This window comes from Cyclopterus lumpus, chromosome 7 (genome assembly GCF_009769545.1).
Source record: "Cyclopterus lumpus isolate fCycLum1 chromosome 7, fCycLum1.pri, whole genome shotgun sequence".
NCBI lineage: Eukaryota > Metazoa > Chordata > Actinopteri > Perciformes > Cyclopteridae > Cyclopterus > Cyclopterus lumpus.
Window position 1 is genome coordinate 20,091,553 of NC_046972.1, and position 21,321 is coordinate 20,112,873.

The 21,321-nt window shown below is 43.7% G+C and overlaps 2 protein-coding genes across 2 annotated transcripts in view; one reads left to right on the top strand and one right to left on the bottom strand.

Moving 5' to 3' along the window:
* LOC117734190 (synaptotagmin-2-like) overlaps positions 1 to 21,321 on the top strand; it is a 50,920-nt gene that overhangs the window by 22,676 nt on the left and 6,923 nt on the right. Inside the window, exons 3-5 of the mRNA XM_034538363.1 lie at positions 4,714 to 4,782; positions 20,186 to 20,401; positions 20,751 to 20,911. Coding sequence (XP_034394254.1) covers positions 20,206 to 20,401; positions 20,751 to 20,911 — 357 coding nt within the window. The 5' untranslated portion in view covers positions 4,714 to 4,782; positions 20,186 to 20,205. The remainder of the gene's footprint in view (positions 1 to 4,713; positions 4,783 to 20,185; positions 20,402 to 20,750; positions 20,912 to 21,321) is intronic.
* The window catches only part of LOC117734187 (protein phosphatase 1 regulatory subunit 12B-like), a 57,869-nt gene that overhangs the window by 9,787 nt on the left and 26,761 nt on the right, over positions 1 to 21,321 (bottom strand). The gene's annotated exons all lie outside the window — the stretch shown is intronic.

Sequence of the window (21,321 nt, forward strand, 5' to 3'; positions counted from 1 at the left end):
GTCATGACATTGAAATCACATACTTCCGACTGTCAAGCACTCTATGCAGGTGTCTCAGCTCAAACGGGCTATTGTGGGTTGTGCAACGCTTGCATCCGTCCATCAGTGTGTACTTTGCGTACGTGCAAGAATGCGTGTAATCACGGGGCCATTTCTTTAATGTGTTCGCCTACCTTCTGGCTCTATGTTAAACCCCTGCATTGCAGCACCGCCACTGGGATTTCAGCAGGCACGGCCCTTTTTTTTTCTTTTTTTTTTTCTTCTTCCTCTAACCCTCCATCCTCACAAGAGAGAGATTACATTTGGGCCAGATCTCCTCCCGCGTAGAAAGCTCCTCGCTCACACATGCACTTCTTCCTCCAGCGTTCATACGCCACGCTCCAGAGAGCACAGGGCAGCTGAGAGCCCCCAAAAGTCTACTGTAGGCTCCCTTTGCCCCACATGAAACCCCCCCACACCCCCACCCCCCTCCCCACCCTCCCCCTCTCTGTGTGGGAGAAGCAGTCATGGAGAGCCACGTGTCTTGGAGACAGACACAGACAGAGAGAGAACGAGAGAGAGAGAAAACATGGGATCCGTGGGGGCGCTGCAATTGAAGTGCTGTCTGAGAAGCTGCACAGTAATCTCGTTAAAGAATGGAACGGCTCTGTAGTTTTGGTGCGAGTGACTTTTGCAGTTGTTTGGACTACATTGCCCTCTTCATCACACGGGGACCAATTGGGGGATAAAATGGAAGATACATCAGAGAATGTTCTTTGTCTTGGACAAGAAGTGTGACTTTAGAAGAAAGCTTTATTTCGAGTCTCCTGTGACAACAAACGTAGTTGACAATGGCGTGGTGACTTTTCAGAAGACGTTAACACACAAGGACATTTCAAGCAACAATAATTATCAAAGTGTATATGATGGCTAATGAGATTATTGAATAACTGTACTGTAGTTTGTCATCTAATCTTTATTATTTCCTCATCACATTATATATTTCTAACTAAATAAGAAACAATTAATGTCAATGTATTTTTATTTTATTTTATTTTTTTTGGACAGGACTTGTATTTTGCTCAATTTTGATTGACAGTGATCAAACATCCCCACCAACTTTCATCAGATTTTGATCCAGATGTTGCTGAATCCTGATTGGTGCACGGATGTACGTGACATAAGCCTGTTTCCAACTAGGCCCCGCCCACATTAGACAAGTAGAAAGAGAAAAACCAACAATTTCCTAACTTTGTCAGGAAATACTGTCATGAAGAATAAACACATTTTCATATAGGATAAATAGTTATTCAGGGCCTTTAAGGGCCATTTAGAGACATTTCATTTTCTGTACTATTGCAGTTTTTGTTGAAAGCCAAAATGATTTTGTTTGGAATTTGCCCCAAAAAATGGTTGAATATCTATAGTCTCATGTAGTAACTTTCAATATGTCAGTACAACCCAAACTGCTGTAGTGTTTTTAAGTTATTTAGACCCTTTAGATCGACTGTAGTCATTAACAAAATCTGGAATTCGTTGGAATTAAAAGTGCAGGAATTCTTTCACATCTGATGACATCCTGACATTGAATGATTTGGCTTCTAATTTTTGATAAGAACATTGTTCACTTACGTGGACTTGTGATGAAAACCAAAGTGAAGAGTCTTCATTAAATTCCCTGTTCCCTTTTTTCCTCCGCGTGGTTCAATCCCTCGAGGGACACAAATAGGTGTGTGAAAGATCTAATTATGTTCACCAAGAGGCAATTCCCTTTACGTGATTGTATCTAAGAATCGGCTCATCAGGGCCTGTCGCCCCTGTCAGCGAGCCATGTTATGATCATTTAGGATTCCTTTTCTCAGTGGGATTTGACCTTGCGTCTGCAGGATAACATTCATTTCCGCTGTGATGGTATGCTATAATAGACAAATATATATATATATATATATATAACAGGCGAGGACCTTTATGTTTCTAATCCGGTTTGATTGATTGTTTTTTTAAATGTGTTTTTTTTTTAAATTTTGAATTCAGTTTCTTGTCAGTTGACCTTTCGGTTTGAAATAAAATGCCACTCGTGTTCGTGGAGTGCTGCCGTGTGAAGCGTTGCTTTTCTCCTCGCTGTCACTGTGGCGCCTCAGATAACTGCAAAACAACTCACTTTTGACAGTTTCACGAGTGTTTTCTATGAGGACTGCAGGTAATTCACTGTGCAGGAACCTAACGAGGCCCCGGTCTATATTCTCCTCCATGAGCCAGGAAATTATCCTTCAGCACATGATAGAATTAAAAGGTCGCCGGCGTGCGCTTTTAGGACACGATTTCTTTCATGAGATTTGATGGGAAACATACTTAAAACAGTTCATTTTGACATTGAAATTGCCATCTAATCGACTCAATTTGATGGCAATTTCAATGTCAAAATGAACTGTTTCAAGTTCAAATTAAAATCTAAATATAACACATTTAATTCACAGAAGAAGTGCCGGCGATGGCGGAATCGTGTGCAGTGTTTTTCTTTCACTGAAGTTCACAAATTGAAGTTTGGTTATCTCTCCCCGTGGATGTCTTTTATGATACAATTACAATGAAGCAATTAAGTCCAGTGAATCATGAAATTGATTGTTTAGCCCCAAAAAAAAAAAAGAAATTGTCCCCCAAATAGAACATCCTGAAAGGCCTGCGACAAGAGCCCGCGCAGAGTATTTCGACTTATAGTAAAAGTTCTTGAATTCTATCGTCAGCACATTGTGTTTGGCAAACGAATGAAAGGGCACCGCGGAACGTCCGCGGTCACGGTTGGCTGCGGAGAACGTGACTCACAGCTGGTTGCTGTACCTTTAGGGAATAGTGGTGGCATTTGGAAAGAGGAAAAGAAAAAAGAAAGAGGCTCATTTGCTTTCTTGCTCAGTGTTACTAGATTGAAACCTCTCTCCTATCTGCATGTTTACTATGAAGCAGGAGTGGGTTAGCGTAGCTTTGCAGACACACTTGGAGCAGGGGGGAAAAGCCTCCAGCCCCTATAAAGCTCACTAATTAACACGTTTCATCTCCTTGCTCCTTGTTATACGACCCTGATTTACCGCCTGCGTATCCCTTATTTCCAGTTTTCATGCCAAACTAAGCCAACCATTTCCTTTTTTTATATTTTCTCTTCACATTGTGTAATAAATAGAACAGGGTCGACTGACTTGCTTCAGTAATTTGTTGTTTAAGCAATCAATTATGCTAAATGTGTCAATTGAATATGGAATCCAATAGCATGCCATGAGAGGAAATAAGCAAATATCTATTTACTAAAAGAGATTCTGTTCTCCTGAAATTCTTTAAACCACAACGATTGTGAAATGTGTAGCTTTGGTTAAGATTACAGCATTTGTCAATAAAAAACAACCTCAAATGCTCAAGTAGAATAACTACAAATGACTAATTAATGTAATTAATTTAACCTTCGTGTTTTAGGAATCTATTGTGTGAACTCAATGCTATTGTAATTTTGTGTGGTGGTTTAGAGAGCAGTTCTTTCTTTTTTAGCACATTGATTTACAGACAGTTTCCAAAGAGTAATTTAATTGGTATTACGGTTATGACAATAATTTGATTCAATATCTGGTGAGGTGTAATGTGCAACACGGGTGGCTTTCAGTCATAATTCATCCGTCCTGCACCTTTGTGGATCAAGACGTGTGGCTATATATCCGCTTGTTTATGTGAGAGGGAGACACATATCCATATTTCTCTCTTGGCTAAAATCTAGAGTGTTAAAATTGAAAGTTTAATGTGTCATGGTTTTATTCACGACTGCTACTCACATGGAGTATGATGCAATGCTTATCTTTAAAGGATACTGTAGCATTGTAGTGGATTTTATATATACTTGCACATGTAAATAAGAAAGTTTAAAGTTTTAAATCAATGCACATAAAGAAAGATATGATAATTAATAAGGGATATTATGAGGAATATTCTGGAGGAATGTATTATAAAGCATAAGATGGTCACTGTTGTATTATTCTGTTTGTTGATGACAAATGTAATGATTAACTGTATGATGCATGAGAATGAATGATGTTTTATTGTTTAGACAATAGTTGAAATGGATGTCGATTGAAACCTGAGATGTTACTTTTATTCTGAAGGCAGGATAATAAGTTTTCTTCTGGAGGGGACTTCCTGTCCCTGACCGGAAGTGTGAGCTTTGACCCCCACCAGCTTAGAACTAATTAGCTTAGCGAACAGAACGGCGGCGTTCTTTAAACTAGCCAATGGAACTCACCTTTAGGTGTGAACTCATTTGCATGACCTTACTAATAGTCGTGACCTTTGTTCTGGAGTCAGAGTTCTTTTTGGTTCGGGAGACCTCGAGACAGCCCCGGGCTGAAAGAGAGATGCTTTGGGAGCAGCGGTGTCCGTCTGTGGAGAGCGCTCCCTTACCAGCTCCACGATCGTGAACTATCTGTCATTATCTTTTCCATTAAATATTGTTAAACTTTAATTCATTGAATCCTGGATTTCCTGCAGGCTAACGGGACCCGAGGTTCTGGACATTCTTTCAATACACACCACTGCTTTCCAAAATCAGAGGGATTTGACCTTTTTGTACAGCGTCTTTGACTGTCTAAAAAAAATGCCATGCTATGTAAATTTGAAGTATTATTATTATTATTACAGATGTTTCTTTGACTCCACGATGGAAATATACCTCCCTGAGTTCACGTTGTCTTTCTGTTTCAGAGTTTCTGATTGACGACATTCTCACTGTGATTACCTCCCGCCACTTTCCAAGAAATCAAGATTTTGGCTGTAAGTATCCCACCGGGCAAAGAAAGACACGACGAGTCGAGGCTGTGAGGCTGTGTGACCTCTAAGGTTGGGAGCTGGAGGGAGCAGGAGGGAGGAGGAGACCCTCCACTCCATCAGTCCACGCAGCCCCGGTGACGTCGCTGCCACCGTCCTGTTTAAGAGGAGACAGATCACTGCACGTTGTTAGATGCCTCCATCCTCTGCGGCTCCCCTCTCAGAAATATATCACCCATTCCTCGTCCTCCTGTGTCCTTACTGTCCACAGAAGGCATGGCCCAGATGACAGACCGTCTATGACTGGATGCTTTTCTTTTTCTTCTTTTTCTTTTTTCCTTCTCCTTACTGTCCAGTAATATAACACTCTGATGAGCTGTGGGGTGAAGCACTAATTGACCTGAAAGGAAAATTCTGCTGATTACCTTTAATTGCTTGTGTAGATATGAATTCTTCCTGAAGAATGGACTTATTCCTTCATCACATCAAATTATTTAAGAGGAGCTTTTTTTTTGGGGGCGAATATATATAAAAAAAAAAATATATATATATATATATGTAAATAGACTTGCGTAATCACATGTTTTGGCGTCCACTAGATGTCAGCAAGAAACGCTGCGTGTCAGGTTCTCCCCACTCTGCCATCTGCTCTTAGAAAAGCTCTCCATGTGCCAGGGAGGAGGGAGCCCACTGCAGTGTGTCGGGAGCAGGAAAGGCGTGGCGAGGACGAAAGGTGCGGCCCGCTGTGAAGAAACGTGATTTACTGTCGGATTGGTTGGCTCTCGAGCATACCACGCGCACTCTAGCACTCAGCTGATTAATCAAAGTCATTTCCATGAGTGATGGAGGCTCCAGTGCCTCAGAAGCTACAGGAAACTAATAAAGCCCGGCGGACAACGGCCACGCCTTGACGGACGGTTTGTCTCGCAGCTAATTTTATACGGACTCTGTTACTACGGCCATCTGCCGTGATACAGCCCTCACTGCCCTTTGTCGGTCTCTTCTGTTATCGTCATTGATCAGCTCAGCATCTACTGAATGAGAGTATACGCGCCCTGGGGAACGGTGGTGGACACTTGGTGGTTTGAACCTGCAGCCCCATTAGCGGGGGGGGGCAGTTTTTCTGCGGCGGAAAACCAAAACAATGAGCTGAAAGACGCTCCATCGATACTCAGAGAGTCATGTGACCATTCATTGTATAGGAGCAACAGTGAGGACCTTTTTTTTTCTCATAGTCCAAAACCCAAATAAATTCAGTTTGCTATATGACGGGGGAAAGAAGCAATTCTTCACATTTTAGAAGCTGTAACCAGTGGACACAAATGCCATTTTGTGTTTCAGCTCAAACACAAATAATTTAAATTAAAATGTCCTTTCTTGTTGCTAAAATAGATTGTGCACCTGGTGATGTTGTGAGTATTAACAATCTATAAAACCGCAGTTGTTACTGAAACAGATCCAATCTCAAAAATGTGCCATCGGCTGCTATAAAATTGGCTTTTTCACCTGCGGTTCTCCTTCAATCTCCAATTGCAATGGCACACGTTGCAGCGGTGTGGAGACACATTTTGGAAACCTGGCTCTATAAGAGGGGTTTCCCTCTCGCTCTGCCAAATCTTAAAGGGGCCCACACAATGAAACGCAAAGAATATCATTCTCATACCCCCCCCCCCCCCCCCCCCCCCCCATCTGCAGCACCACATCCAGAACAGACACAGAACCGGATCTTAACCCCTGACTGCCGACCAGCCTCGGCGTCGTGCATTCACCACACATACATGAAAAGAAGCAAGTCTCGGGGAAAATGCAGTCTCCGGGGTTAAATCCCAGCCGTGTGCTTTTTACTCATTGCTCAGAAAAAAGAAAAGGAAAAAAACAAACACATGGCATCACATGTGTTTTTGTAGAAAAAGCCTCCCCCCATAGCCGTTGACTGATGGGCTTTACTGAAATACATGGCTGCTAGCGCCATGCAGTTAGTCTCCACGACACGCACGTCTTATTAAATATGTACTGCGAGTTGCACTGACTCTCTCTGGAGACCTGGCCTGTTTAGTTCAAAGTAAGGTCGGGCGGAGGGTTTTTCTTTACTCAGTCAATGACATGACTAGATTATTTGTGCATTCGGTGACTGCTGTAGCTGCGCAATCGTCGGCGGCATGAAACTATGATGAGGGCATTCGTATTTGTCACCCGTCACTACAAATCACTACGCTTCTGTGTTTCGTGTCTCGCGGGGCAGCTGCCAGTGTTGCTCACCATGGGTTTACCCGGCGTGCATTAAATCTTGGTTGGATCGATATTATATCCCGTTCCCACTCAGTCGGTGAATCAGAGCCTGCCTGGGTTTCAGGCCACTGGGCCCCGCGAGGTATCTCTTACGTTGTGTAACAACGAGTGCACAAAGGAATGCATGATGAGCTTTTATAGATTCGGTGGCCTAAATGTCACAGCGCGTTGTTGATGAGGAGGGACTATAAACTATTGGGCTTTATTTAGTCCGAATCGCATTGGAAGGCTGCCATTTTACTTTCAGCCTTCACAAAACAATATGGAGGTGCAGAGTGGCAGGAAGAGCTGAAGCAGCCCCACCCCCCGATCCAGGTGTGTGTGGTTGTAGTTGTTGCAATCCCTGAAGGTGATATTCTGTATTTCTTCTTTATGTCAAAAAACAACAACAACAACTGATTCTGATGAAAAGTATTGTCTTCATAGCCTAAGCCTGATTTAGCTGAGGAGGACTCCATTGTTGTCCAAAAACGATTTAAAGCACATCACCGAGCGTCACCGTTTTACGAGGTGACGTGTTCCTTCATTGAAGTTGTATTACATTATTATACATTATGTATATATTATTATAGTTATATTACTGTTATATTGAGTAAATTCTGCATAGACCACACTGGTGTAGTTAAATACTTGCTACAAATCAAATGTGTATCAATCCGCAGCTGAAAATAGTGCCCAAAACATGAACTATTTACTAGTTTTTGAGTTACGTTTTCCAAAAAACAACATTTAAAAAAAAAAAATCTATATACATACTATATTTTTGCAACTATTTAAAGATGTATGTCTTCAGTTGGAACAAATGAGCTTTGTGCCCCCGGGAAGTCAGAAAGTATTGAGAGACGATTGATGTTTTGGTGGGGTTTTGTCAAGGTAAAAATGTCAAGATGTAAAAAGCTTGTGCTCGTGACATTTTTCTTTATGTGAGTTTTACCGGGACAGCTTCACGTCCCCTATAATTATCAGATCGCTTCTAAAACCAGCGACCATGCATTGCTGCCATGGACTGAACACTGAGAAATGATATGGCCACAGACAGGAAACAAATTACATTGCTCTCTCTCTCTCTCTCGCTCTCTCTCTCTCGTTCTCTCTCTCCGATTGTATGTTCTGAAATTACAAAAAAGCCATCTCACTCCACCTCCCATTTTCCCGGATTGAGAACTTATTGATTTCTAGTTCAAGTGCTTATTGCTGGCCAGTAAGGAGGCTGATTCACTTAGGGGACGATGATAATTCTCGGTGACAGGCAGTAATACCCGAAGGGCTCCAAACTGTCTGGTCCAGCGTTGGTGTTAAGCGAAAGAGTGCGTCACGTCTTGTCATTAAACAAGCAAATTTACGCAGTCACATGCTCACTGTAATAAGGAAAGAAAACAGTGTGAGCTAAGGGGTCTGGGAGGCTTTTCTGACAATTTTGCAGTATTTATACAATGACTTATTCGTTTTTTTTAAGCCTTTCTTTGCGTATATCTTCCCACGAGCGTCCACAAAAGTCTCTTTACTGAACTTCATGCTTATATAAAGCAGTGTGAGGTCAGCGAAAGGTTTTTATATCACTCCAAAGACCGCCTCGCGGGGTTAAACCCTTCCTTGATGACAGTGGGAGTGGTGCAAGTGCAAGGGCATAATTCTGATAAATGGATAGCGATGGCAAGGCAGAATGAGACTCAGCAGCAGACTACTGCTGCGGTAAACACAAGGCAAAGGACGGGCTTCTTCTCGTCTTTGTCTTGTTATCGAGACTAGATCTCATCTTTCCTCGTATATATTCTTATTTACATCCATTCTTTTTTTCTTTTCCTTTTTTTTCACGCAGCTGCAGCTCGGGGACATATCTGAGCCCCGCGGAGTCCCCGAGCATCTGTGCTGCATGAACGTTGGGGTGTGGGTGCCGGTCGGACAGTCGAGCACATGGATGGTTTTTGGATTGCCCTATATGCATCGGACCGGGGCACAGATTGCTGCAAGCAGCCCCTCTTGTGAGCAGCATCACAAATCAGCCGGCCGAGTAGTGAGAGCTGGAGTGGAGGCAGAGATGGAAGATGGAGAGAAAGCGGGAGAGGGGAAAGGGGAGGGGAGGGGGATCCTTTCAGTGACAGAGATAGAACGAGGGAGAGGAGGAGGGGATTGAGAGAAGCAGAGGTGGGGGTAGTCACCAAGAGAATGAGTGAGCGCGCGCGTGTGTGTGTGTGTACGCGTGTGTGTGTGTGTGTGTGTGTGGGAGAACAAGTAGTGCTGCAGTGGAAACAGTGCGAAGAGGACTGCAGTTTCTGGTGCTGATGGGAGAGCGGTCGAGGGACGTTATTAAGGCATTGTTACATTAACCCTAAGTGCCTCTTTGGTGAATGGGTTAGCCTCTTGCGGAGAACAGGATTTCTGGATTACGGTAGTGCTGGTAAGGGCGTATTTCAACTCTCTTCTCAGCATCGCTTGAACACTTCCTTTGAGGATTCTGGATTAGAGTTGTGGGCATTTCAGGCTGTGGTGTGATGCTGTAGTTTTTACAAGGCTGTATTTGATTTAGCGTCTTTTTTCTTTTTTTGTTGGTTGTACCACAATGCAGGTGCTTGTGTGCATGTTACTTCCTGGTGCATGTGGTCCAAACTTTACTCAAAGCTAATCATAAGCCCTGCGAAGGGAATACGGATCATCCTCTTGATTCCTATCTGCCCAGGTGTGAACCTCGTCTTCTTCCATTTTGTGTGCAATCCGTTATGATTCCACATCAGGCAGGAGGGAGGGATGTAGTGTAGCACTGTATCTAGATTATTCTCATTGATCATGCCTCATTTAGCGTGCCCAGTGGGTGTAGTACCTCTTTCCTGGAGAGTGTCCAGGAGGCTGCCCTGCTTGACAGATGCTCCACTTCCCCGTGTAGCCACGCCGGCAAATCTCTCGCAAACCTCCCTGAACAGACAGAAACTAGCAACCGGAGCCAAATAAATGCCTCAGTTTAACTATATTAATCCCGTAATGTAACAGAACAGACTCAAGGCACGGTGCTCTTTGAGAGTGAGAAGCCAGACATAAAAAGAGGCTGACAGTTGTGCTGAGGAGTATAGAGAGGAGAGAGGGTGGGGATTTGATAAAGTGCTGCAGGATGCTCTTTTTTTCCTCTGCTGTCTCTCATGGGACATATAGCACAGGCAGCACCGAGGTGACAGTACCAAGGACAAAATAGCAAGGGCTGCTATCCCTCTTCCTCCCTAACGCTGACTTTTACAGGCATCAGGCTCATCAGGAGCACCAGAGAGTTATCATGAAATCCAAATGAAATGCTTTATAGCAAATTCACTCTGAATAGATATTAGAGTTGTTTTTTAAATGTTATTGCCAGTCAGGGGATTTTAGCCAGGTGTGAAGCGCAGCAGTTTTAAGACAAATATAACAAGATTGTTCACATTATGCACAAAGATAATTCTGTATTCTCTGCTTTGCATCCTGAAGTAACATAAACCACATATTTGTGTTACTGGTGTCATCAGAAACAGCCAGTGGCTTGTATTTGGAGTGGTCACATGATCACTCAGGTTTCAGGAGAGTAGTAAACAAACTTGTGGATGTGCAGGATCAGATTATACGTAGATGCAGCTGGGTATATATGCTTTACCTGCACACATGTTTACGCCTCCAATATCCGGAGTGCAGGAGACTATTTGATGCTTAGCGTGATCTTAATCTTTTTTTTTTCTTTTTTTTTTTTTTGTCAGGCACTAAAACATTCAGGCAGGCTCATTAAGTCCGTACCTCCGGCTGGCCGCTCCCATTGGCTCTCCCACTGAGAAATACTCTCAGATTCTCTCATACATAACCAGAAGAAAAAATGGAGAGGACGCTTTGAAGTTCACCAATCTACTATCTTTTTTTTCTTTTTTTTTTTCTCTCTCTCTTTTTTTGGCCCCCCCTTCAAGAAGGCAGCTGGTGCCCGATTGCTGAGAACAGCTCAAAGATGAGGAGAAATAAAAGAGGCGTATTCTCACTGTGCAGCCTCCAAGAGTGTCTCGCTTGAATGGGTGTGCCCTCTTGCACCCACCTCACTTTTTTTTTATCCCCAAATGCATTGAATTATTTTCTTCATCCGCTTATATTCCAAGTATTCCATGAGCAGAAAGCATGTTAAAAATGACAACCCCCCCCCCCCCCCCCCGCCTCCCGTCTTGGACACTGAGAATGAGTCAGTGATTTTCTCTCCTGACACGTTAGCACCACTCTCATTGGGATTGCTCGCCCGCTGTCAAGCTTCTCACTCCAGGTGAGAGTTGAGCCATCCCGGGCCCTGGCCTCCCCAGTTCATCCAATGGTGTGTTGCTGGCACTCGATGGCAGAGCGCTTCGGTGTTAAACGGTCCGACGGCGTCACCAGTCACAGCATCCTGCTTTTTTTTTTCCCCCACCACTCTTTTTTATCTTCCGTGTGAGAGAAACATGGCAATTTTTTTCCGCCGTGAGACGTCTGGTGTCCATTTGTTTACCCAACATCTAGCTTCTTTGGGGAGAGGATTTGTGATGGTCAGAGAGAGAATATACACACACATACACACACACACACACAGACACACACACACACACGCACGTACGCTGTAGAGAATGAGTGAAAACATTTTCAGCGTGTTTCATCACTCTGGAGATGTTTTGTGTGACTCCTTCGATGTTGCAGCAAAATCTTTAAATCCACGCTGAGGCTTCCTGTCATGGAAAGTAGCGCATGTATTCAGTAGTTAGCTTAAAGTAATAGTTTGGCATTTTTATAGAAATATGCTCATTTACTTTCTGGTGGAGAATTAGATCGATACCACTCTCATGTCTGTGCAACCAGCAGCCGGTTAGCTTAGCTCAGCTTAGCACAACAACTGTAACTGCAAGGGGATCGATTAGCGTGGCTCTGTAACAAATCACTAATTAATGCGTTTTTTTAAATCTTCTTCTCTCTTCAACCGTCACTAATACCACGTGTCAAAAGAAAATAAATCTGTGTTTCTCACAGGTTATATGCCAGACTATCTCCTGGCTGTTACCAGAAACTTCCTCAAGTCTCTGCCGGTTGCCTGGCAACTGCTCTTATAGCCTATAGAAGTAGTTTAGTACGTAACCTCCCTCGTAACATGGCGAATTGTCAGTTTTACAAACAAATAAGATTCAACATGAGAGCTGTTGATAGGCAGATATTCCAAGAGCCCTGGCTAGCTGTCTCCCATTTATGTTTCTGCTAAACTAAAAGATAACTGGTCGTAGCTTAATATTGAATGCATGGACATGAAAGCGATGTATGTCTTTTTCTCCAAGTACAAAGCAGAAAAAAGTGTATATCCCAAAATGTCAAACGGTTCCTTCAACTTCAAAGGAGATCTGCTCGAGATGCTGCCTACATATTTTTCCTTTTTCAAAACACAATGTCAGTATCGATGGGGGCCTATCTGCAGTGCTGCAGAGGCCCTTTCTCCTCTTTCACAGTTCCTCCACACGGCCTTGCATGCAGATTGGGTCACAATCTCCGTGACAGAGTGATTAATCAACCTATCGGGGGGGGTTGAGGGAGGATGTGCGGCAACTGGCTGTGAATGATCCCCGCAGCTTCTCGCTCAGCGTTTCAAAAAACCCTCCGTGCCTCCCACCTCCTTTTTTTTTCAAGGATCCCTCCTGATAATAGCTGAGTCACATTCAGCTGCAGGTGAGAGTAAGCATTGTTTTATCGACACAAGCAGGTTTGTAAATGAGCCTCTCCGGACCGCCCTTTGGGTCAGGCGCTCAATGAGATATATGAGGCTTTTTCTCTAATTCTCTTCCGCGGGATGATATGCAAAGGCGCCTTTTTTTTTTGACATCCTTATCTCGGCCGCTGCCCTCAGATCAGCAGTGGAACCAGCAGGATTTCCTCGACGGCCTCGCATTTTGCGTCGACATTAAAAGTATAATTGCCATGTCGACTTCTCTGATTGATGGTCACGGTCCTCTCCTGTGGACCCTTGTTTGTCCTTCTTCTTCTCACATGCTTGCATCCTGAGCATTTGTGCATCCCTTAAGTCTGTACACTCAGGGGTGTGACTCTCCTGTAAATGTCCCGTCCCGGATGGCTGCATAAGCAGTTCTGCTGACTGTGTCGCAGAGCGGTTGCTGAGTGAATGTGTAAATGGCTTTCAGTCTAAAAAAAACAAAAACGCAAAACAATATGAATTATCTCGGTTGGCAAGTTTGGCACCAGTGAAATAAGCTTTAAAAAGATAAGGTTTGTCAAAGCTAAAAAATGATATTAACTGAGGGGACATATACACCCTAAAAAAAGAGAGGCAGGATGTTGCTTATCATTGAAGCGAGCCACTTGTTCGCTCAATTGAAAAGCTTAATTACCGTTACGTCACACTACAGCATCCGGACAGATGCTTGGCCGCCTCCCACCGATGTTTTTGTGGCAGGAGACTGAGAGGCTCTTGGCGCATGTTGTGAACCGCGTGCTGCGTTTCTGGATTTCCGTCAGGCCTCTCGGCTCCATACCCTGAAACGACAAAAGAAGGGGCGCCCGCTTTTGTCGGTTACCTTGCAGGAATCTGTCTCTGCTGCCCACTCGCCGATTATCTGACTGTGGCGCGTTGCCAGCTGAGATCAGTTGGGGACTGTAAACTGACAATAAGGGACGCGGCGGAGATATCTTCAGGCAGCGGGGCCTCAATACCGCAATATATGTACCACCGATGAATCAGCATTGGAAAGATGCTCCTATCGGCTGCTGTGAAGACTACAAGGTCAAAGTACTGATGCTGTAGAGTCAGCAGCACCTCAAAGCTTAATATTTAGATTCATGCTGCGGTAAATAATTCAGAGCTTTTGGAAAAAAGGTTTTTTATCAGTAATGAGAAATAGCAATTCTATTATTATAATTATGAATTGTTCTGCTTTTGACTGCTCTTAGGTTCAGCTCAGGCCAAGCAAGCTCCACACAGTTGCACATCCTTCAGTGGTAAATAACAAGCAATGCAGCCATCAGTATCCCCCCCCCCCCCCCCCCCTGTAATCCTATTAAAACCCGGCCAAAATGAGACCATTAGGACTGTGGGAGCCCCAAGTCCATTTCAGCGGGGGTGAATTACCATAGAGTAGCAAGAGTTCAGGAACAAAGCTGCACATTATCTCTAATTGAAACAACTCCACCATCTCAGTTTGGCTTTCCGGCTACAGTAATGCTCTGTCTGATGGATCTAATACAAATACTATGCCTCCTGTCCTCTAAATGTTCCAGTATCGAGTCCAGACGGATCAGAGGGGTCAACTGTGACTCAGCGATGGTTCAGACAATATTCTCCTCCTGTTTCTTCAAGTGTGTTTATCATAAATTCAAGATGCGCGCGACAACAATGACCTTTCAAATGATATCCTCCATATCTTTTTGCACGACTAAAAATAACTCGGTGGGATTCAGATGAAAGAGTCCCTCGGCATAGCCGACACAAAGTTAGAGCACACACACACACACACACACGCACACACACATGCAGCTTCTCTTGGAAAACAATGATCTGCCCCGCTGTGAAAGACATACCACTTTGCATAAAAGTTGCATTTGCCTAAATCTTACATTTTCACTACTCGTATATATTTGAGTAAATAACCCGAGCCAGTTTACTGTAGCAATCACATTAGAGGAGACTTAGAGGAAATGAAGCTGCACAGGATGCACAGCTACTACAGCTGGAGGCCAAGCACTCCACCCGCCCACGCATAACCCGTAATGTCACAGATGGCGGGGGCCTCAGTGGGGGCTGAGTGATTTCATCGGGGTCACATTATTCAGATTACTTTACATCTTTTGAGGACGCGGCTCTTCACGGCGGCCACCGAGGAGCCATTGCTGCTGTTGTTTCCCTTCGTACACGATAACCTTTTTTTTTTTTTTTTTTTTACAGCGGCAAATATTCAATAGTTAATTTGTCGCCCCACTGCTCCCCGACTGTTGCCCCCCCCCCCCCCCCGAGCTGCAGGCACATGACCCCCACACGACCAGTTCCCTCTCCTTTTTACAGAAGCCATTTTGTTGGCCGCAGTTTTGATCGTAAATTTCGGCGCATTTGTAATGAAATCCACGAAGATTGGCACACACTGGCACACAGATGTGTGAACTAGTATAGAGGCGAGTTGTAAAAGCCGGGCGGGGGGGGGGGGGGGGGGAACAAAAGGACTTCACCGTCTGGCTCCAGATTGTTAATTAATTGCCGTTCAGGGTACTCGTCGCGTAATGAAACAGCCGCATGACTTTTTCGCTCACTCTGCTTGGGTTGTTTTCTCTTGTATCTGACCTGGGTGCTAATAAACCCTCAACAAACACAACCCCCCCCCCCCCCCCAGTTGTCTTATCTGCAGGCTGGGGTTTCCCGTCACCGCGGAGGATGTCACACAGTGTGGTCAGTGGGTCATCACGCATGATGGCATCCGATAGGGCAGCAGCCTTTCTTCCTCTTGTGTTTGCATGTGAGAGGAGATGCAGTCATTATAATATGAGTTTGACAGGTGGGAGGTAATTACGTAAGAGCATTTAGCTCGCAGGCATATTTTAGCGTTTTTAAGTGACTCGTATTTTTCCCTAATGATAATGAAGACAATGATATTATAATGCATTAATGTGCGCCAGTGTGATTCAAACATCTCCTGATGATCTTATTTATCTTTATTCATAGCATAACAAAATCAGCTCAATAAATATGCCGCGAGGTGTTGGGGATTAATACGACGGCCTGGTTCGACTCCCTCGTGTCGTCTCTCCACCGTCTGTAATAAATACCTGAGAAAAATACTTTCAAATATGCTGCAACGCAAGATAAATCATGTCAATGCTGTGTGAACATGTTATGATATATACTCCGAGGTAAAAGTCCTCTCTTATTGATATATTAAATCTGTAACACCAATCATATACGAGAAGGTGCAAGTAGCGAGTAGATAATTATTTGGCTGTTTTAGGAGGATTTCTTTAGTATCGGCAATAATAAAGTAGTTTTTAGAGCCATTTCAATTTACATTTCAATTTTCTTGTGCTAAGTAAAGTATTTCTGATTGTGGTTATGTAAATTAATTCCTTGGGAACAGCATCAACTTAACTTATGGATATTTCTACCACAAAAGCAAAAGTAGTTGTTTAATCCATTTGAAGGGTTAGGGTTTGATTCCTTTTGAATTTAAAGAAGCACACAACAGATTTCTCCTCAAAAGTCTACATCAGTGATTTAAAAAAAAAAAAAAAAAAAATATTGAAGCCATCTGTCTTCACCTTTATGTATCACAGTTAATCTTCCAGTAAACCTACAGTGTCGGTATACGTTGCCGTCTGTTTGTGCACCAAAGATAAAAGTGTTGATCCCCATCCAGCCCCGGAGCAGTGTGTGTGGTGATAAGGACCGGATCATGCCCAGAGCCGCTCCGCTCCGGGTCCAGCCCAGCCATTTTGTTTTTAACTCCTTCTGATGAGTCAAACGCCAACGGAGTGAGATGCACATTTGGGGCGACGGAGGTCAAAACTCCCACCGATTTCAGTAATTGAGTATTATATGAAATGCATATTGGATAAAGGGGTCTATTTTTTATCTTGTATTCATTTACAGGGAATGCTTCTTAGTCATGATTTTCTCTCGCTCAAGGATCGCCCTGCACATCTGGAAGCTGCCCAGCTCTATTATTTCCATCCAATATTGGCTCAGGGATTGAACCACTGACCTGCATTATCACTCGATACAAGCTGTGCACAAGTGTGTTCAATGTCTCAACAATTATTAGATGTATTCCGGATTCAATGTAATCATTGAGGGACCCCCTTAACATTTCATCTACCATCATAATACTGCACCGTTGACTTCATCGTTTCTTGCTGCCTCGAGATTGAGCCTGACCACACCCCATTTTAACATCATGGGCGCCCAGATTCGCTTCCGAAGTCGCTGCACAACGAGGGCGTCGGCCTGACACGCCCGCCTCTTTGCGCCAGCGCTTAATTTTGGGCCCGTCGTCTTGTTTCTGTTCTATTTTAATCATCAAACCAGCTAGATTTGATGTTCAGCACGTTTTGCCTCTGTTTAAATAGAGATTCCAGGATGGCGCTGTTGACCTACTTGTTATTCAGTGGGTTGAGTTTGATGGTCTAGACACCCTTCGCATTTTTGCAATCTCAGTCAGCAGATAATTCCTCCCAAAAAAGAAGATTAAAGAAGTGAAAAACAAGCAAAAAAGCGATTTCATCTAGTTGATTTGAAGCATACTGGCCCGCCATAAAAACACCCGTCTGTGTCCTCTCTGCCCGTCCTCACTGTCGCCCTCCAAGCGGAGGACACAACCAGCTTTAGCGGATATCAATGAATGTTAATTGAATAGGTCTGGCTCGGCCTGATGTGAGGGACAAACAGGGTAAAATTCACATAAACCTCAGATGTAAGTGGATGCTTTAAACCCGTCTCGACATCGCCGGTAATGTTGAGTAGAGATAAGAGACAGTTAGTTGTGTTCGCGCTCATTTCCAAATATGAGTCCAAACATCCATCCATCCATTATCACCCGCTTATCCGGGGGTCGGGTCGCGGGTGGCAGCAGGTTCAGCAGGCCGTCTAAACAGCGTTCGTATAATAGTTCAGGTTCCATCTCTTTGTGTTATTACAAGATGTTGGTTGTTTGTAACATTAGCCTACATAATGGCAGCGCGAGCTATTTTAGAGACGCATATTTTAGAGACGCATATTTTCAAGACGTAGAAGGCTGCTACTGGGCCCTGAATAATATAAGCTCGTCCTCGCGCGCTGTCAGCTTCACTTTGAATAATTTATACGTGGCAATAAATAGAGCCGGAATCTCTGGCACCAACTTGGAGACATTGGCACTTGAGAAATAGGAAATTCCTCTCGTTTTACCCCCCCCCCCCCCCCCAACCTCTCGTATCACCACGGCTTTAATAAAATCAGCAAGCGGCTCTTGTTATGCTCGTCATCTTCCTCTGCTTTTTTCCCCCGAATGGAGGCCCCCCCCCCCAGCCGATCACTCGACGCTCCGACCGCGGTTCCGCTTTTCAGCCGCCGCGCTTGTCACACTTTGATTCCTGGAAGCGATAAGAGGCACGGATGAACATTAGTTTGGCCTGTGGGGGGAAAACAGCAGCGGAGGACGGCTCGCAGTTGTTCATTTTTGTTTGTCCCCGCAGTGAAACGCCTTCGCCGGTCAGGCGCTTAGCAGGCTCGAGTGGAGGGCGGGCGGGTTCACTCCAGACAAAACAGCGGCCGAGAATTGATAGTTATTCCTCGTAAATACTGCGGGTAACGGATCTCACATCGTTGTCCACTGACCCTTACAACGCTGGAACTCTGCTGGGGTGTGGACTGCTTACACTCAATCATTCCACGAAAAACAAAATCCCTGCGCACCTCCTCAGAAATGGATTGAATGTCACGAGTCCGAAGAGTTTCATAAATAAAAAAAAAATGAACAAAAAGCGTTTGTCAAATGTTCCCAAAACTTTATTTTTTTTTTGGCACTTCCTGTATTGCCGATGCGTCAGGCGTTGGATATTTATCGCGTACCACTTTGTCATACCGTGGATGTCATGTTCCAATGTATCACATTACTCTACAGTTTGCAGTGCATTTGTATCCCTCTATGAATATTTAGGAATCACACTTCTGTGTCATACTGCTGCAAAACAGGACCTTGTTGCTGGAGCATTATGAGTTTGGCATTGGAACATAAAATTAATGTCTTTCTTTTTGTGGTATGAAGGGGCAATTTGTCTTTGTAATTGCATCTTGCAAGTTATATTAGAGTCGCTGCTATGAGAGCTGGAGGGTGGTGCGGGTCGATCAGAAAGCTACATTAGATTATGTTGCCATGTGCTTCCAGCTCTCTCTCTCTCTCTCTCTTTTGGTTGTTTCTGTTTTTGAGGTGGATTTACAGTTCATGTAAGTTGGTGGCCAGAGAAATTATTTGATCTGGATGCATTAAACTATACACAGTTTTGGTCTTAATGTAATCATTCAACTAGCAACAACTGAATGACGTCCATGGGGTGTTTGTGTCAGGAAGATATTTAAACTTTACCTGTAAATGACATTTTGGGGTGTAACAGCAAGAACGTGTGGATTGTGTACTTTGCACCTCGAACGGACTGCGTATTAAATTAATAAAGTCACACACTCATTTCTCTGGGGCACTCACGCTTGTTTGTATCTTAAATAATGTTTTTACACGTTTTAATTTCATGCTTCTGCATGTGATGTCAGCTTTCTGTGGAACGGATGGTCCTTTTGTGATATTGCTTATTTGTAATGTTTTCTCTGCTCCATCTCATAATATAATTATAATAACAATATGTAAGATGTCCTGAAACAAAAAGAACCTGAACTAAACTAACAACATGACCAATGTAAAAAAAAGGACAATAAAAATAAATCCATTATGTATCCATGGAACAGGAGACACATCAGTAAGTCTAGCCAAACCAGTTCCAGTGTGTTTGTCTGGCTGTGTTTGCTCTGGTGGCAGAAGAAAGGATTAGTGGCTCGGGCGTGGACCTCTGGAAGATAAACTCCCTCGATACCATCAGCAGATACAGGAAATCTAATTGATATATATCTTGATGTTATTCCAGTGCGCACAAGTCACATTTCATTTCTTTTTTTCTTTTTTTTTTTGGGCACTTTTCACCAAAGTGGCATGTATTTCCCCGTGCACACACACACACACACACACACTGTCTGTATAAGGAGTGATTTGGGATTTGAGAAGACCGAGGGTGAAGTGGCTCCGCTTGGTCATCCATTGAGGCATTTAAGTTAAGACGAAACCATAACATGTGTCATTTTGGAAATAGACAGTCAATAATTCCCTCTTTTAAATGTTATCTGGTGCCATAATGCATTATTATGAACTTCAGAACGTGTGTGTTCGCATATATTTTTTTTCAGGAATTGTTTTGTCTCCAAAATGTGTACATATTTGCTGAGCAAACTTTTTTTCTTTTTTCAACCGGTTTCAAAATGTGAACATTGGCCGAATCCTTCAACCTTTTCACAATATCAGCATGTGAATTTTGGACACAAATGTGGAATAAAACGATGGTTGCATACTCCCAATGACTGTTATGTTTTCACGCCGTTTCTTAGGGACCGTGTGTGCAGCCTAAATGACGAAGTGGAACTTGTTCAAGCATCAAACAACGCCCATGGTCGCTGCTAACCCAACGGGGGCCAGTGCCTTGACTGTGACTCCGGCCCCCGTCGCACTGGTCTCTACCGACAACTCCACCGAACCGGTCAACAAGAACGACGCCTTCGACGAGATCAAAAACAAGTTCCTGAATGAGATCGACAAGATCCCACGTGAGTGCCAGACAAAGCCCCGACCTGTTCTGATCAACCAACTGGTATTGATGTTGACCCTAAGCAATGATTTTGGATGTTTAAATGTTCTCTTTAGCTGCAGGCATTGGCAGCCTCATAATGTCTTTATTCAGTATTGATCACTGGCTGCCCTTCCTAATGGCAGAGAAATCTAATTTTCACCCAATCTAATTGCTAATCTAGCACCTTTTACTCAATATATTTGGCCCAGGACATGACATGGAGTAGGCTAAATGATTGGTTGGTCAAATGTCAAACTATTTGCTTCTCTCTTCTCTTTCTGGGTGTGGATGTGCCATCTGTCCATCGGTCTGTATATTCTCCTCAGTGCCGTCCTGGGCCATCATTGCCATTGCCGTGGTCGCTGCTTTACTCATTCTAACATGCTGCTTCTGCATCATCAAGAAATGCTGTTGCAAGAAGAAGAAGAACAAGAAGGGCAAGAAGGGGAAGGGTGACATGGGAATGAAGAACCTGAAAGGGGGCGAGGTATGTTCCTCCGCGGGAGGTCGCATCACGGCCTGAGGGGATTTACACCCACACTTAGTACACAAAGCGAAGGCGAAACCACGGCCAACCTGTTCACCAGCCTATTATGTAACAGCCGTGGGGCATTAGAGTGAAGCTTTGTACTGGAATAGAGAGAAAACTTGCATGTGGTGATATGTTTGACTCAGCTAATTATGCAACAAACGGGTAGTCCTCGTGTCACACATTTTATTCTAGCGATAAGTTTTGAAATGTATTGGATTCATACACACTGTTTGTCTTTGATGGCCTTCTAACCCAGTCAAGTGTATTCTCCGCAGGTGTTAATGACGTTATTTATCCACCGTTATTATTTTTCATTTTTCTCTTTCTCTCTTTTCTTTTCTTTTTTCTTCTTTTTGTTCTTGTTT